Source organism: Littorina saxatilis, linkage group LG9, assembly GCF_037325665.1.
Source record: "Littorina saxatilis isolate snail1 linkage group LG9, US_GU_Lsax_2.0, whole genome shotgun sequence".
NCBI lineage: Eukaryota > Metazoa > Mollusca > Gastropoda > Littorinimorpha > Littorinidae > Littorina > Littorina saxatilis.
This window is the reverse complement of record NC_090253.1, coordinates 1,491,767-1,509,365: the sequence shown is the minus strand read 5'-3', so window position 1 is coordinate 1,509,365 and position 17,599 is coordinate 1,491,767. Positions and strand designations below refer to the sequence as shown.

Genomic DNA, 17,599 nt, shown 5'->3' with positions numbered 1-17,599 from the left:
CTTTAAATGCACAGTCAGCTTCCCGTAAACCATCACAGACACTGTCAGGCTTTTACACACAGTACAAACACCCTTTCATTTAAACACTCACCGCTTGAAAACATCCTAGGTGCCCTCCGTAAAGAGCGAGCAGTTTTTCAAAGAATTTATTTTTGCGTGGTTTATTTTACCCCTGATCCATCGTGAACCCGTGTTATCCAGTTTCCTTTTTTTCTCGCAATTTAGTCGTCATCTTGTGATTTCAATGCGACTCGCTGTAAGCTTATCTGCAATGGCACGTTTTTGTGTACCTCTGAATCTAAAACGCAACAAACGGCTGCGAGTCACACGAACTGAGCGGTTCAAAGGAACTGGCGCTATGCAAAACATTCGTCTTGCGTGACACCCTTCCGGGCTTTTCTTTTTTCAAACAGTAACTTTCAAAACTTGGAATTGTACTGATCTTGTCTTGATGAAAATAGAATTCTTTTATGATTTAAGGATGTTTGTGTAACAAGCTATCAATTTATTATTGAAATTTTACAAGTTAGGTCTAGCGCCAAAACGAGGCGTCCGATTGTCTGTACAGATAATCTGGCTGGCCATACAACAAATAATTGTTTGAAAATTGCTCGCTCTTTACGGAGGGCACCTAGGTTGTTCTCAAGCAATGAGTGTTTAAACGAAAGGGTGTTTGTACTGTGTGTATAAGCCAGATAGTGTCTGTGGTGGTTTACCGGAAGCTAACTGTGCCTTTAAGTAAACACTGAGAATGAAACAACGGGATACACATGTTATAGACCCTCTGTCGCTTCAGGGCATAGCTTGGGAGTAGCTGACACGAGTAAACACAAACCTATAATATTATTCTGCATTTGTCGTGTACCTTATTGTGAAACCTGTTTCATCCTACATAATTATTGAGTTGGCCTACCTTCCTCATTGAAAAGATCCGGTTCATGCGCTCATCCTGTTGCCCCATTCTTGTCTTTTGGTATTTGTGCAGTTGATATTCTATCGTTTCATCTCTCACAGTAAGTAGACATGTGTGTATGTGTGTGTGTGTGTGTGTGTGTGTGTGTGTGTGTTAGTTTGTGTGTGTGTGTGTGTTAGTTTGTGTGTGTGTGAGTGTGTGTGTGTGTTTGTGTGTGTGTCTGTGTGTGTGTGTATGTGCTTGTGTGTGTGTATGTATGTGCGTGTGTGTGTGTGTGTGTGTGTGTGTGTGCGTGCATACGTGCGTTCGGGTGTGTGTGTGTGTGTTTGTGCATACGTGCGTGCGTGTGTGTGTGTGTGTGTGTGTGTGTGTGTGTGTGTGTGTGTGTGTGTGTGTCTCTGTGTGTGAGAGTAGATGGATCAGTTTTATATAAAGCAAAAAGTCTTTTCTCCTTCGTCCTATAGAGACATTTGTGATGAAGACACTCGTTGCTACAATACAATTTCTTTCCTTCATTTTATCATGCAGACGCAGAATGAAACAACGCAGCCTCTCGGTGTTAAGCTGCGATCTCGTGGTCTTTATCGGCGTCGTCTGTTTGATGTCCCACGACGTCACAGCAGTACCCTGCAACTTCGCCAAGTCAAAGGACAAATTTGAAGCTCAATGCGATCACCGTCGACTGACTAAGTTTCCTGGCGACTTCCCCGCTGCTGTGACGGGGCTAGATATCTCTTTTAACTTTCTCTCCTCTCTCGTCGGTCTCGCGGACCCGAGCTTCACAGGTCTACGTCAGCTTGATATCAGTCACAACTCCCTGACGTCATTACCTGATGACGCTTTCCTGGACACGCCACACTTACAAGAGTTGAGCTTGGGGGGCAACGCGCTGTGCTCGTTGTCGGGTGACGTCTTCCGGGGTCTGCACAATCTGACACAGCTGACACTAAGTCACACCAGACTGACGCAGCTGTCGCACGTGACACTCAGCCACGTGACTCAGCTGACATCTCTTGACCTGAGTAACAACCGGTTAGACTCCGTGCCCACAGGAGCTTTGCGCCACACACCATGGCTGCGGGTTCTAAACCTGGGAACGAATGCGCTGCGTACTGTTGGCGACAACGTCTTCAAGCCACTGTTAAACCTTCAACATCTCATTTTGAAAAGAAACAAGCTGTCAGTCCTCCACCAGGCGGCTTTCAACGGTCTGCGCAAATTGCGAGTCCTTGACCTCATTGGCAACAGCCTTGCACTTGACAACAGCACATACCCTCCTGGTGTGTTCAGTCCTCTCGTCGCCCTGCAAGAGCTGTACCTGGCGGGCAACGACGACAGCACTGAGGGCGACCACCCTCTGAACGTGTTCACGCCGCTGCCTTCTCTGCGGGCCCTGTCCATAGACACCTTCAGCGACACTCACTTCGGTGCGGCCTTCACCTCGCTGACCCGTCTCACCTCACTGACTTTAGAAGCCATTGACGGCAGAGGCTGCCGCTTGAGGCGCCTTGCCAACCACACGCTGCACGCTTTTCGTCACTCCGGCCTGCGGACCTTGGTTATCAAGGGTTGCTCTTTGTTCCACGTGGAGACGTGCGCTTTCTGTGGCCTGCCCAGGCTTTCCAGCCTGACCGCCTGTCTTCACCGTGATACTCTGTACCTGTCGTCCTTGCTGCTGGCACTGTACGGTCTCCAGAACCAGACCATGGACCTCGTGGACTTTTCCCAAAATACGCGTCGTGATCTGCCCACCACACTGGACACCACAAACACGAAGTACCTATATAGCACGTGCATCAAAAAGCTCAACCTGCACGGTGACAACATCGCTGGAATGTCCTCCAGAGGTTTACTCATGGATTCACCGTTGGTGAAATGCCTGAGGCACATGGACCTATCCTATAACAAGCTAGGCTCTGCTGCAAAGTCTCTGTTAATGAAACTGTTCGTAGGCACGACTAACATGGAAATATTCGAGATTCAAAATCAGAAAGCCTTCACTATAGGGTACAACCATCGACCTACCGTGGACGCTTCCAGACAACTAAATATCACTGTACAGCTAAACATGGCAAGGTCATTGAGAGTGTTCAACCTCAGGGCAGCCATCCAAACATTGGGACAGCTGCCCCAAGGGATCAACTTTACACAGGGAGGAAACATCACCACCCTGAACTTGGCCTACGACGGCGCCTACGACTGTGACTTCACCATCACCGGCCTCACGGCCATCAAGGACTTTGACCTCAGCAGTAACAACTGCCATGTCATGGGCACTGGCCTCTTCCAGCACATGACCACTCTGCGACGTCTGAACGTATCCAACATACACGTCAAACAGGACTTTCTACAGGTCAACGGCTCGGAGCTGCTTCGGCCCTTGCGGGACCTTGAGGTGCTGGACCTGAGTGACAACAACCTGCTGGACTTGCCTGAAGATTTGCTTCGACACCAGCTCAGTCTTAGCTGGCTTGGTCTGGCTCGGAATCGGTTTCAGGTCGGACATCATTCACCGGATCACGTTTTGGACTACACAGTCCGGCTGATGGGGATCGTGTAGGAACAATACTTTCTAAAGAAGGAGTCAACATAAAATGTATGGGTCGTACATGACCCACGTCATCCGAATAGGGATAAAAACAATAACATTCCGTGTTTAATTCCATATGGGTCGTCCACGACCCACAAAATCCGGACTGTGTTGTTCAAATTACGTCATCGTTTGTTTGTTTGTTAACAAAGATAGTTCTCAGAAGAAATGGTCGTGTTTGAGGATCAATCAATAGTTTAAGAGATACAAACACATGTGTGAGTGTCTGGCTGTGTCACGACCAAGGTGAATGGTATATATTCTTTTCCTATTTGGTCTTGTTCTCTATCTATTTCTTCTGTACAGACAGAACCAGTGGATTTATTCATGCGGACATCCCTGTCCTACCATGACCTGTTCTCTCTGTGTGCAGACAGTGCCAGTGGATGTGTCCATGCAGACATCCCTGTCCTCTATGGTCCTGTTCTCTCTCTGTGTGCAGACAGTACCAGTAGATGTGTCCAGGCAGACATCCCTGTCCTCTATGGTCCTGTTCTCTCTCTGTGTGCAGACAGTACCAGTAGATGTGTCCATGCAGACATCCCTGTCCTATCTTGACCTGTTCTCTCTCTGTGTGCAGACAGTACCAGTGGATGTGTCCATGCAGACATCCCTGTCCTATCTTGACCTGTTCTCTCTCTGTGTGCAGACAGTGCCAGTGGATGTGTGTTAGGAAACGCTACCGTTGCTGAACTTTGGTTCGGTTTTGTGTGTTGCATGTAGTTGACTTATTTGTACTTTGTGGGAAGGTACCGATATTATATTTTGTAAACACAATATTTATGCTTGGACGAGAATGCAGGTGAACTTTCTAGTCCTGTCAAAACAAGTTGTTTACCATGCTGTTTTAGTGTGAGTTCGTGGCGTTCGATCGGATTAAGGGCGTCGGCACCTTTTGATGTACGTCACAGAGAACGTCACCATTCTAGTCCATGGGCGGTTCGCATATAATGTAGTTGTATCATGTTCGGTCTGGAATATTCTCGAGATTGAGTATTTACTATATATGCCAGCGCGATTTGAATGTTAAAAAAGCTTCTATTTGAGTTCTGCTACGTTGTGCAGTTGTATGTATTGAATGCTGAATAAATCCTCGAACTCAATTTGACGAGTTGTTTTCTGTTGCTGCGAAGACGGGCGACGTAGAATAAAAGAACACAACTATACGACGTTTGAGAACTTGTGGCAATCTCAAGTGTCGTGTAACAATTGGGGGCCAAGCCAAGGATCTACGTTTAACGCCAAGGGTTTTCCAGCAACAAGGACTAGTGTCAAGACAGTCACAGGAGGTAGCCATCAATCGGGTGTATCCTGAGAGATCAGTATTGAGACTACGGAACCGTGGATTCGGTGTGATTGGTGAAGAGTTTGGTAATCGCCGCAGCTCGGTACGGTGAGCGACGCCGGAGTGTATCGGGATTACAGAGGTTAGCTGCCGTTTGGACGAGACGGACTTCGTCGCGGAGCTAGTGCATTAATACTACGAAATACGACTGGGGTACGTCGTGTACGTATCGTGAGCAGAGTGCGCCGTCACGTTAGACGAGGAGGGTGGCAGCCTGCGTCTACGAAGGTGAACAGCGACGAGAGAAGCATCGGAGGTGCAGTAGAGACTGTGTTCTTTTAGAAGACTACATTCGTCTACGTTCGGGGCTGTGAAAGAATACAGACGAACGCACCGGAAAAGACCAGAATGGCTGAGTTCTGGGGAAAAGGAATTGAACTGGGACTAAAAGGCAAGCAGTTGACGGAGTTCGTCGAGTCCCAGACACGACTCCTGGCGCAGCGTGAAGAAAGACAAGCGCAGCGTGAGCGTGAAGAAAGACAAGCGCAGAGTGAGCGTGAAGAAAGACAAGCGCAGCGTGAAGAAAGACAAGCGCAGCGTGAAGAAAGAGAAAGGCAAATTGAGCTGAAACGCTTAGAGCTCCAAATAAAAATGGAGATGAAGCGCTTAGAGCTTCAGACAGAAATGGCGCGTGTTCAAAATGAGCACGAGGCACCACGCCTAAGAGATAACCAGCAGCAAATGCAACACAGGGCACCGAAACTTCCAGCATTTGCTGACGGGAAGGACCAGATCGATACTCCAGACTTCAACGGAGAAGTTGAGGCCGTCTGCCCGAAGAAGCCCTTGTACGATCTACTAATTGGGAACATTGGGGGTGCGAGACGTCCTGATGACCCTGATTTCGAATGGAGAATGGGCTCAGCTCAGCCTGCTGCTGAGGAGGAAGACCCACTGCCATTCGCGAATGAAGATATCAGCGAACTGTTACGAGATGACAGAGCAACTGTGCATCGCCGCGACCAGCCGCAGGTTGTAAGCGCTGTGACGACCAGAGCCCAGGCGAAGAAGGACAAAACAACTACGCCACTCAGGGTCACCAACAGTTCTGCAACTGCTGTCGTGGACAGGGATCGGCTGATTCAGCTACAGGAAGCTGATTTGACCTTGACAAAGTACAGGAGTCGTCCTGTCAAGGAGATGACTAAGGGCGAAGGCACTGTGCACTTTGAAGTAAAGGCCAAGATCCTGTACAGAGTGTTCCAGCACCCGAGAGTCAACGGTGGGAAGCCATTACGTCAAGTTCTGGTGCCTCAACCACTTAGGCGCCAGGTGATGGAGGTGGCCCACGACTCTATTATGGGAGGTCACCTGGGTGTCAAGAAGACATCGGACAGAATCCAGGCTGCGTTTTACTGGCCAGGACTGCATGCAGATGTGACTCGATTCTGCCGATCGTGCGATATTTGCCAGAAAACCATACCTCGAGGAAGGGTCCCGAAAGTGCCGTTGCAGAAGATGCCTTTGATCGACCGACCTTTCAAGAGGGTGGCCATTGACCTCATCGGCGAGATCAAACCGCCAAGTGAAGCGGGTCATCGTTGGGTACTGACCCTGGTAGACTATGCAACCAGGTACCCAGAAGCCGTGCCTCTGAAGAAAATTGACACCGAGACTGTTGCCGAGGCACTTGTGGACATTTTCAGCAGAATTGGGGTTCCTGAAGAGATCCTCACAGACCTGGGGACACAGTTTGTCTCTGAATGCATGGAAGAGGTCAACAGGCTGCTGAGCATTCGTCACTTGACTACGACACCCTATCACCCGATGTGCAATGGGCTGGTCGAAAAATTCAATGCGACGCTGAAGTCCACGCTGAAGAAACTATGCAGTGAGCAGCCAAGGCAGTGGCATCGCTACATCAATGCCTTGCTGTTTGCATACAGGGAGGTGCCACAAGAGTCCACTGGATTCTCCCCGTTCGAGCTGATGTACGGGCGGACCGTGAGAGGCCCGATGCAGATACTAAAGGAATTGTGGACGAAAGATGTGGACACACCTGAAGTGAAGAACAGTTACCAGTACGTGTTCGAGTTGCGAGAGAAACTGGAGGAGACTCTCGAGATTGCGAGAGAAAACTTGAGAAAGTCTCAGGATAGTGGAAAGCACTACTACGACCGCAAAGCCGTAAACAGGAAGTTTACACCAGGTAACAAAGTGCTGATACTGCTTCCCACTGATCACAACAAACTACTGATGCAATGGAAAGGCCCATACGAGGTTGAGGCCGTGGTAGGGATCAACGACTACAAGGTGAATGTCGGCAAGAAGTCCAAGATCTACCACGCTAACCTCCTGAAACTGTATGTGGAGAGACCTCCGGAAGCAGTACAGGTCGCAGCAAGTGTGGAAGAACCAGCCGAACTAGACGAGTTCGACGGTGAGGAACTACTGGAGTTGGGAGACCTCCACAAGAAAGAGGGAGTGGATGACGTCAAGCTAGGACCTGACCTGACAGAAGATCAGCAGAAGGAGCTGCATGATTTTATGGGCGACTTCACCCATAGGTTCTCTGATGTTCCAGGCTCTACGTCCTTGGTCGAACATGAAGTCCACCTCACATCTGACGTTCCTGTTCGCTCAAAACCATACCCTATCCCGTTTCAGGCTCGGGAATCCTTGAAGAAGGACATCGACAACATGTTGAAGATGGGGGTCATCCGTGAATCATCATCCCCTTACTCATCTCCCGTTGTTGTGGTCAAGAAGAAAGACGGCACAAACAGGGTATGCATTGACTTCAGGAAAGTGAATAAGATCACCGTGTTTGACCCTGAACCAATGCCGACGGCAACTGATCTATTCCGACAGTTGACTGGCAGTAGGATCTTCTCAAAGATCGATCTCAGCAAGGGATATTGGCAAATTCCTGTGCGCGAAGAGGACATACCAAAGACCGCCTTTGCAACTCCAGACGGAACGTATGAGTGCCTGCGGATGCCTTTTGGCATGGTGAACAGTGGTGCTACCCTTAAGAGGGGAATGCGGAAAATGCTCAAAGGAATGAAGAATGTTGTGTACTACTGGGATGATCTGCTAGTCCACACGGAGACCTTTGCGGAGCATCTGGAGACTTTGAGGGAACTGTTTTCCCGCCTGACAAAAGCCAATCTGACCGTGAGACCCAGCAAGTGCATTTTGGGGACCGACAACGTTGACTTCATAGGTCATTCACTGAAGGAAGGTCAAAAGGGGCTTTTGTTGGAAAACGTCACCAAGATCCTCAATGCGCCACGTCCTGAAACCAAGAAGCAGGTGCGATCCTTCCTTGGATTGGCTGGGTACTACAGAGAGTTCATTCCAAACTTCGCCGCCATAACGGCGCCTTTGTCGGACATGACCCGGAAAGGATGCCCCAACCGAATACTTTGGGGACCAGCTCAGGAGAAGGCATACCAGACCGTGCGCGACCTGATGTCACGAGACCCGGTGCTACGCCTTCCTGATACCGCCAAAGAGTTCATCTTGCGTACAGACGCATCGGACGAAGGGATCGGCGCCATGCTGATGCAAGAACATGGAGGTAAACCGTTTCCGGTCAGCTATGCCAGCAAGAAGCTGTCAGGAGCCGAGAAGAACTACTCGACCATGGAGAAAGAGTGTTTAGCCATCGTGTGGGGAATCAAGAAATTTGAACTCTACCTCCAAGGGGTGAAATTCGTGCTTCAGACTGATCACAAACCCCTCACCTACCTGAACTCTGCGAAGTTTGTGAATAATCGTATCATGAGGTGGGTGATGTACTTGCAGAACTTTGATATGCGAGTGGAATCGATCAAGGGTTCAGACAATGTTGGAGCAGATTTTCTCAGCCGAGTATGTGAGTGAAACTGTGTTCATTCTCTAACAGACTAATGTACATACCTGGATTTCAATCTGTTATGTATACATAATATGTGTGCAGGTAGCGTTTCAATGATTGAAAGAAATTAGGTAAATTTCTTCTGGTGTTGGGGGTAATGTTAGGAAACGCTACCGTTGCTGAACTTTGGTTCGGTTTTGTGTGTTGCATGTAGTTGACTTATTTGTACTTTGTGGGAAGGTACCGATATTATATTTTGTAAACACAATATTTATGCTTGGACGAGAATGCAGGTGAACTTTCTAGTCCTGTCAAAACAAGTTGTTTACCATGCTGTTTTAGTGTGAGTTCGTGGCGTTCGATCGGATTAAGAGGGTCGGCACCTTTTGATGTACGTCACAGAGAACGTCACCATTCTAGTCCATGGGCGGTTCGCATATAATGTAGTTGTATCATGTTCGGTCTGGAATATTCTCGAGATTGAGTATTTACTATATATGCCAGCGCGATTTGAATGTTAAAAAAGCTTCTATTTGAGTTCTGCTACGTTGTGCAGTTGTATGTATTGAATGCTGAATAAATCCTCGAACTCAATTTGACGAGTTGTTTTCTGTTGCTGCGAAGACGGGCGACGTAGAATAAAAGAACACAACTATACGACGTTTGAGAACTTGTGGCAATCTCAAGTGTCGTGTAACAATGTGTCCATGCAGACATCCCTGTCCTATCTTGACCTGTTCTCTCTCTGTGTGCAGACAGTACCAGTGGATGTGTCCATGCAGACATCCCTGTCCTATCTTGACCTGTTCTCTCTCTGTGTGCAGACAGTACCAGTGGATGTGTCCATGCAGACATCCCTGTCCTATCTAGACGTGTTCTCTCTCTGTGTGCAGACTGTACCAGTAGATGTGTCCATGCAGACATCCCTGTCCTATCTTGACCTGTTCTCTCTCTGTGTGCAGACAGTGCCAGTGGATGTGTCCATGCAGACATCCCTGTCCTATCTTGACCTGTTCTCTCTCTGTGTGCAGACAGTGCCAGTGGATGTGTCCATGCAGACATCCCTGTCCTATCTTGACCTGTTCTCTCTCTGTGTGCAGACAGTACCAGTGGATGTGTCCATGCAGACATCCCTGTCCTATCTTGACCTGTTCTCTCTCTGTGTGCAGACAGTACCAGTAGATGTGTCCATGCAGACATCCCTGTCCTATCTTGACGTGTTCTCTCTCTGTGTGCAGACTGTACCAGTGGATGTGTCCATGCAGACATCCCTGTCCTATCTGGTCCTGTTCTCTCTCTGTGTGCAGACAGTACCAGTGGATGTGTCCATGCAGACACCCCTGTCCTATCTGGTCCTGTTCTCTCTCTGTGTGCAGACAGTGCCAGTGGATGTGTCCATGCAGACATCATTGCCCTATCTTGTCCTGTTCTCTCTCTGTGTGCAGACAGTGCCAGTGGATGTGTCCATGCAGACATCCCTGTCCTATCTTGACCTGTTCTCTCTGTGTGCAGACAGTGCCAGTGGATGTGTCCATGCAGACATCCCTGTCCTATCTTGACCTGTTCTCTCTCTGTGTGCAGACAGTACCAGTGGATGTGTCCATGCAGACGCCCCTGTCCTATCTTGACCTGTTCTCTCTCTCTGTGTGCAGACAGTACCAGTGGATGTGTCCATGCAGACGCCCCTGTCCTATCTTGACCTGTTCTCTCTCTGTGTGCAGACAGTACCAGTGGATGTGTCCATGCAGACATCCCTCTCACATCTAGACCTGTCCCACAACATGATCCCCTCCATGGACCCTGACGTCAGACAAACCCTGGACAACCTGGCAGCAAAGCACACCGTCACACTGCGCCTGCGCGGTAACCCCTTGACCTGCACGTGCCAGACGTTGGACATGGTCCGTTGGCTGGCCACCACCGTCGTCAGGCTGGACGGCGACAACCACAACCTGGCCTACGACGACGACTACGACGACAACGGCCGCGACTACCCCTGTGTCCTGGAGGACGGCGGGATGGGCAGCACGTTATCCGTGATGGCGCAGTGGGAGGCTCACTGGCGGCGCTGCGTGGGGCTGGCCTTCCTGACGGTGTCCGCGGTGGCGCTGCTGGTACAGGTGTTGGGCTTGCTGCTGACGTACCTGCTGTGGAGCAAGTGGACGTACGTGCGTCACGCCTGGCGCGTGCTGCGTCACCTGCGACTGCCGCGCCGCCACGACTTCCAGAACGACGCTGTGTTTGTGTACGCTGACGACGACCTTGAGCTGGCCATGAAGTTGAAGCAAGCTGTGGGGAATGCCAGACCCGGTCTGCGGCTGTCGCTACTGATCGATGAAATCATGCCTGGCTCCTCCCTGCCTGAGGGGATCGCCCGCTCTGTGGAGCGTAGCTGGAAGGTGGGTGTTTTTTTTAATTTTTATTCCCCCCAACATGACTACAAATGTTATGTTTGACCCATGCCGGACATAAGCTTCATAATGTACAACAATGGAAGCTGGAAGGTGGGTGTTATCAGCCACCTGCACCTATGGCAGAATGACCGAGGTCACAGTGGTGACACGGGGGTGGATCATGGATACCGTCTCTGAGTGCACATAAAGTTGGCCTATGTCCTCCCCGGCCCGGATTCGAACCTGTGACCCTCGAATCGCAAGTCCAGTGCTCTACCCACTGAGCTACCGGTGGTTCCACTGTGGTTCTGCTTCTCATACAATCTGACTGGTTGATAGATTGCAGAGCTTTAAGACGTTTGTGTGAAAGTGTGCGTGTGTTTGTGTGTGCTGATAAGGATTCCTTTTTCGAAAATTGCACTCAGTGGATCATACCCTTATATTGATAGTGTTGCCCTGTTTCGGTTGGCGAGGTATTCTGCGATGGCTTATTGCCTGAATGTTATTCGCGAATGATACGCGGTTACGAAAGATCTCGCTTCAGATCTCGTACCAGCTGGTGACACAGACCTACTGTCGGCTTCATCAGTTTGACATGGCCGTGAGCCTATCGGTTGTCAGCGTGGTCTTTGTGTGTGTTCAGGTGTTACTGCTGGTGACACTGACCAGCTGTTTGACCAGTCCGCTTTATCAGCTTGACATGGGGATTGGTACTTATCGCGAGCTTTGTGTGTGTTTAGGTGGTACTGCTGGTGACGCAGACCTTCCTTCAGGACGACTGGTCGGGCTTCTCAGTGCTGCAGGCTCAGGGCAGCATCAGCGACACCTTGCCGGACCGCGTGCTGGTGCTGATGATGGGACCGCTGCAGCCCTGGGCAGCCAGGGTGCCCAGCCACCTGTCCATGAGGACACTGCTGCGTATGATCCCCGAGAGCTGTGTGTACCACGTGCCCGGGACTGTCACCTCTCGCCACAGCATCTGGGTCACCCTGGGAGATCGTATTGCTAGTGACCCAATTTGATCGAGTGTTCGTCGCAAGTTCTTGTTTTTGATCTCCCAAAACATAAAACACCACAGCAACCAGTTTTGGTAACAGTTCTTGTTTTTGTTAAAGGAAAAAGCTGGAATGATAAGATTACGTGCTAACAGTGCCTCAACTCGCCTTATCGATAGTCAGACCGGGCGAAGATACGGGTTAATTTAGACTCGTGTTTTGTCCCATGGTCCGTTGTTTGAGTTACTTTTTGTTTTTGTTTTGTTCAGATTTTGATAGGAATGAGCAGCGTTCGTCTGTATGGAGGACCGACAGCGGTCTTCTTTGTCCGTCCGTCCGTCTATGAACAAAAAACTTGACGTTGAGAATTTCTTCCCGATGTTCTAAAAGCTAGATATTTTTAATTTTACATGCTGTCTGTTTAGACATGGTGAAAATTCAAGGTCACAGCGTTGGACTTCTGTTCAAATTAAAAGATAATACCTTTCCAAGCTAGAACGAAATGGGCGGAGCTAAGCTCCAGCTCTGACGCGATTCGCAAAACGGACAAAATAAGGCCCGTATAGATGAAATATGTACTCCTGCTGATAGAATAGTATATGTAACACTTTCTATCAGTGGATGGCATCAAAGTGGTGAAATCTGCATGTTAATTCCCATGTTTGCACTTTAAAGGCGGTTGCCTGCAGAAGAGCTTTGCGACTGATAAAAACTAAACATTGTGATAACAGACGTTGTGATTTAGCCATGTTTTCCTGTAAAGTAATGGACTGTTGTCTTACGCTTCATTTTGATGCGTGCGAGCTTGCGCTTTCCCCATGCCTGAGTTATCAATCAATCAATATGAGGCTTATATCGCGCGTATTCCGTGGGTACAGTTCTAAGCGCAGGGATTTTTTATTTTTTTTATTTTTATGCAATTTATATCGCGCAAATATTCAAGGCGCAGGCATTTATTTATGCCGTGTGAGATGGAATTTTTTTTTACACAATACATCACGCATTCACATCGGCCAGCAGATCGCAGCCATTTCGGCGCATATCCTACTTTTCACGGCCTATTATTCCAAGTCACACGGGTATTTTGGTGGACATTTTTATCTATGCCTATACAATTTTGCCAGGAAAGACCCTTTTGTCAATCGTGGGATCTTTAACGTGCACATCCCAATGTAGTGTACACGAAGGGACCTCGGTTTTTCGTCTCATCCGAAAGACTAGCACTTGAACCCACCACCTAGGTTAGGAAAGGGGGGAGAAAATTGCTAACGCCCTGACCCAGGGTCGAACTCGCAACCTCTCGCTTCCGAGTACAAGTGCGTTACCACTCGGCCACCCAGTCTATACTTTTATACAGTCTTATCTTTTCTCATTCTTGTTATTATTCAACCCGATGAAGATGTGTCTCCATGGCGATGAACAAGCTTTATAATAACTATTATTTTCCAGTTGTTGTTTTCGCCGTTGGTTCATTATACTATACAAGGCTTAGGCCTAGGTGAAGATGTTGATTACCTCCCTGGACACCAGCTGTTGTGGAGTTGTTTAACTCACTGTGGATTCTGTTTCAGAGAATGCTGTGTCTGCAGGACTTTGTCTGTATTGTTATCTGTCTATATTTGTTATGATAAATGTGTCCAATGTTACATTCATTGGTTTATGCTTTGTATTATGTCATGTAGGACTTAGAAGGCCTGTTGTTGATCATTGTATTTTCTTTTCTTTTTAGAGCCTTCTTCGTTATCTAGCTACATTACACTGCTTTCTGTTTACACCAGAAATTCTGGTTTCAGAGAATCATTACTGGTTTCTCGTTATTATGCATATAAATAAAAGACAAGTAAGAGCAACCCCTGTCTTTAGGGGGCCCAGTAGCTCATTTGGTAGAGAACTTGACTTGTCATCCTGAGGTCGCAGGTTCGAATTCGGGTCAGGGGCGGACAAGGGTCAACTTTATGTGCAGACCCAGAGACAAAAGCCATATCCCACCCCCGTGTCACCACAATGCCACTGGTTGGTAGAGCACTGGACTTGTGATCCTGAGGTCGCAGGTTCGAATTCGGCCGGGACGGACACGGGTCAACTGTATGTGCAGACCCAGAGACGGAAGCCATATCCCACCCCCGTGTCACCACAATGGTACGTAAAAGACCTTGGTAATTGTGCCACAAGTGCAGATGGCTGATACCACCTAAACACGCGTACACTTGTGTATCTCATCAAAAGCCGTGAGGGCGTAAAACTCGTATCATATAACCCATATCTGGTCCTCAAGAGGCGAAATATTTAGCATGTAGGACATGAAGCATTCTCTCTCCCCCCCTCCCCCCTCCCCCTGTGTCTTTGGTGTCTCCGTTTTGCAATGTGCTCTTCTGCCTGTGCTACCTTCCACTCTACCTTCACATGCACACGCACACACACACGCACGCACACACGCACACACACACACGCACACACACACACACACTCTCTCTCTCTCAAGCACGTATACACACATGCATGTTTGCCCATCCGCACAAATTCGTACCAACATAGTGTTTGACATCCTAGTGTTTGACATCCTAGTGTTTGACATCCTAGTGTTTGACATCATAGTGTTTGACATCATAGTGTTTGACATCATAGTGTTTGACATCATAGTGTTTGACATCATAGTGTTTGACATCATAGTTATTGACATTATAGTGTTTGACATCATAGTGTTTGACATCATAGTGTTTGACATCATAGTGTTTCACATCATAGTGTTTCACATCATAGTGTTTCACATCATAGTGTTTCACATCATAGTGTTTCACATCATAGTGTTTCACATCATAGTGTTTCACATCATCGCCATGGCTGTTCTTGCTTTTTTCAAAATGATTTATTAATTTTATTTGTCAAACACGAGAAACAAAGCCAAACTTTAAACATTTGCTCTGCCTGTAACATTAAGTTGTAAACAACAACAATCCGAGAATGTAATCGTGAACTGCATTGATGTAAAAGTGATAACAGCGACAAACACAAAATACATTAGGAAATAAAGCGAGGGCTGAAGCTTGATACTGTTGTGATATTCCACCTGGTAGGAGCGATGTCCGAAAGATACAGTTAGCACACCAACACTATGACAACGTATGTTCAGCTGATTAAAAAAAAGAAGCAGCAAAAACAATGTTCTAGCTTAGTTTTAGGTTTGGAATAGAGGTTTGGGATAGAGGTTTGGGATAGAGGTTTGGAATAGAGGTTTGGGATAGAGGTTTGGGATAGATAGAGGTTTGGGATAGAGGTTTGGGATAGAGGTTTGGGATAGAGGTTTTGGATAGAGGTTTGGGGATAGAGGTTTGGGATAGAGGTTTGGGATAGAGGTTTGGGATGTTGGGGATAGAGGTTTGGGATAGAGGTTTGGGATAGAGGTTTGGGATAGAGGTTTGGAATAGAGGTTTGGGATAGAGGTTTGGGATAGAGGTTTGGGATAGAGGTTTGGGATAGAGGTTTGGAATAGAGGTTTGGAATAGAGGTTTGGGATAGAGGTTTGGGATAGAGGTTTGGGATAGAGGTTTGGGTTTGGGATAGAGGTTTGGGATGTTGGGGATAGAGGTTTGGGATAGAGGTTTGGGGATAGAGGTTTGGGATAGAGGTTTGGGATAGAGGTTTGGGATAGAGGTTTGGGATAGAGGTTTCGAATAGAGGTTTGGGATAGAGGTTTGGGATAGAGGTTTCGAATAGAGGTTTGGGATAGAGGTTTGGAATAGAGGTTTGGGATAGAGGTTTGGAATAGAGGTTTGGGTCCGAGGTTTGGGATAGAGGTTTGTAATAGAGGTTTGGAATAGAGGTTTGGGATAGAGGTTTGGGATAGAGGTTTGGGATAGAGGTTTGGAATAGAGGTTTGGGATAGAGGTTTGGGATAGAGGTTTGGGATAGAGGTTTGGGATAGAGGTTTGGAATAGAGGTTTGGAATAGAGGTTTGGGATAGAAGTTTGGGATAGAGGTTTGTAATAGAGGTTTGGAATAGAGGTTTGGGATAGAGGTTTGGGATAGAGGTTTGGGATAGAGGTTTGGGATAGAGGTTTGGGATAGAGGTTTGGGATAGAGGTTTGGGATAGAAGTTTGGGATAGAGGTTTGGGATAGAGGTTTGGGATAGAGGTTTGGGGATAGAGGTTTGGGATAGAGGTTTGGGATAAAGGTTTGGGATAGAGGTTTGGGATAGAGGTTTGGGATAGAGGTTTGGAATAGAGGTTTGGGGTAGAGGTTTGGGATAGAGGTTTCGAATAGAGGTTTGGGATAGAGGTTTGGGATAGAGGTTTCGAATAGAGGTTTGGGATAGAGGTTTGGGATAGAGGTTTGGGATAGAGGTTTGGAATAGAGGTTTGGGATAGAGGTTTGGGATAGAGGTTTGGAATAGAGGTTTGGAATAGAGGTTTGAGATAGAGGTTTGGGATAGATGTTTGGGATAGAGGTTTGGAATAGAGGTTTGGGATAGAGGTTTGGGATAGAGGTTTGGGATAGAGGTTTGGGATAGAGGTTTGGAATAGAGGTTTGGAATAGAGGTTTGGGATAGAGGTTTGGAATAGAGGTTTGGAATAGAGGTTTGGGATAGAGGTTTGTAATAGAGGTTTGGAATAGAGGTTTGGGATAGAGGTTTGGGATAGAGGTTTGGGATAGAGGTTTGGAATAGAGGTTTGGGATAGAGGTTTGGGATAGAGGTTTGGGATAGAGGTTTGGAATAGAGGTTTGGAATAGAGGTTTGGGATAGAGGTTTGGAATAGAGGTTTGGGATAGAGGTTTGGAATAGAGGTTTGGGATAGAGGTTTGGGATAGAGGTTTGGGATAATCATCTGGTTCGAAGCGGAAAAAGATAGACCGCCACAAGTAAGTTAAAAACAAGAGAGCAGACACACGACTGAAGGATCCATTGTAAAACTGTGTCTTTTCATTGACAACAAAATTGCAATAATGAAAGGAATACAGTAGCAGGTTGCTCTCAGTGTGGCTCTACATGGGCCTGATCTTCATCTCGCTGAACTTCAAGGAAAATAGGCCGCCTCCAAAACGTGCCCAGCCGACACCGTCATAAGAAGGAACACTGCCGTTGGCCTTGTAGTCAGCGTTCAGGTTGGACCATACGCAGGCCCCGTACCACCAGGCGCCGTGGAACATCCTAGCACAGTTGTAGCTGGCTGTGTCGTGGTCCCTGTCCTTGGTGGTGAACGGTCGACCACGGTGATAGGACATGCCGTCACCTGGGGATGGTCAGTCATAGGGTGGTGGTCAGTTACATTGATTGTGTTTTCTAATGACATGCACATCTTATTCCGTTTGAGCTGTTTTGATTTTAGACGATCTTCTTCTACTTCTTCTTCAGCGTTCGATGTTTGACGATTTTAAAGCGGGGGATCTTGCTTTTGTGAATTTGATTTGGGGGGGGGGGGGGGGGTGTCTGTGTTATAGGTCTTTACTGTGGGGGGGGGGGGGGGTGTCTGTGTTATAGGTCTTTACTGTGGGGGGGGGGGGTGTCTGTGTTATAGGTCTTTACTGTTCAGACACTGCTTTCTGTAAAATCAATCTGTCTGCT

At 47.8% G+C, this 17,599-nt stretch overlaps 2 protein-coding genes and 1 long non-coding RNA gene across 3 annotated transcripts in view; 1 reads left to right on the top strand and 2 right to left on the bottom strand.

Moving 5' to 3' along the window:
* LOC138975055 (uncharacterized) overlaps positions 1-17,599 on the bottom strand; it is a 379,618-nt gene that overhangs the window by 49,411 nt on the left and 312,608 nt on the right. The gene's annotated exons all lie outside the window — the stretch shown is intronic.
* LOC138975039 (toll-like receptor 4) lies at positions 1,451-13,240 on the top strand. Its single transcript, XM_070347691.1, has 3 exons — positions 1,451-3,410; positions 10,372-11,049; positions 11,784-13,240. Exons 1-3 carry the CDS (start codon positions 1,515-1,517, stop codon positions 12,063-12,065), a joined length of 2,856 nt encoding a protein of 951 aa, XP_070203792.1. The 5' UTR covers positions 1,451-1,514; the 3' UTR covers positions 12,066-13,240.
* Positions 17,020-17,599, bottom strand: part of LOC138975047 (uncharacterized) — an 8,554-nt gene continuing 7,974 nt past the window's right edge. Inside the window, exon 7 of the mRNA XM_070347698.1 lies at positions 17,020-17,267. Coding sequence (XP_070203799.1) covers positions 17,020-17,267 — 248 coding nt within the window. The remainder of the gene's footprint in view (positions 17,268-17,599) is intronic.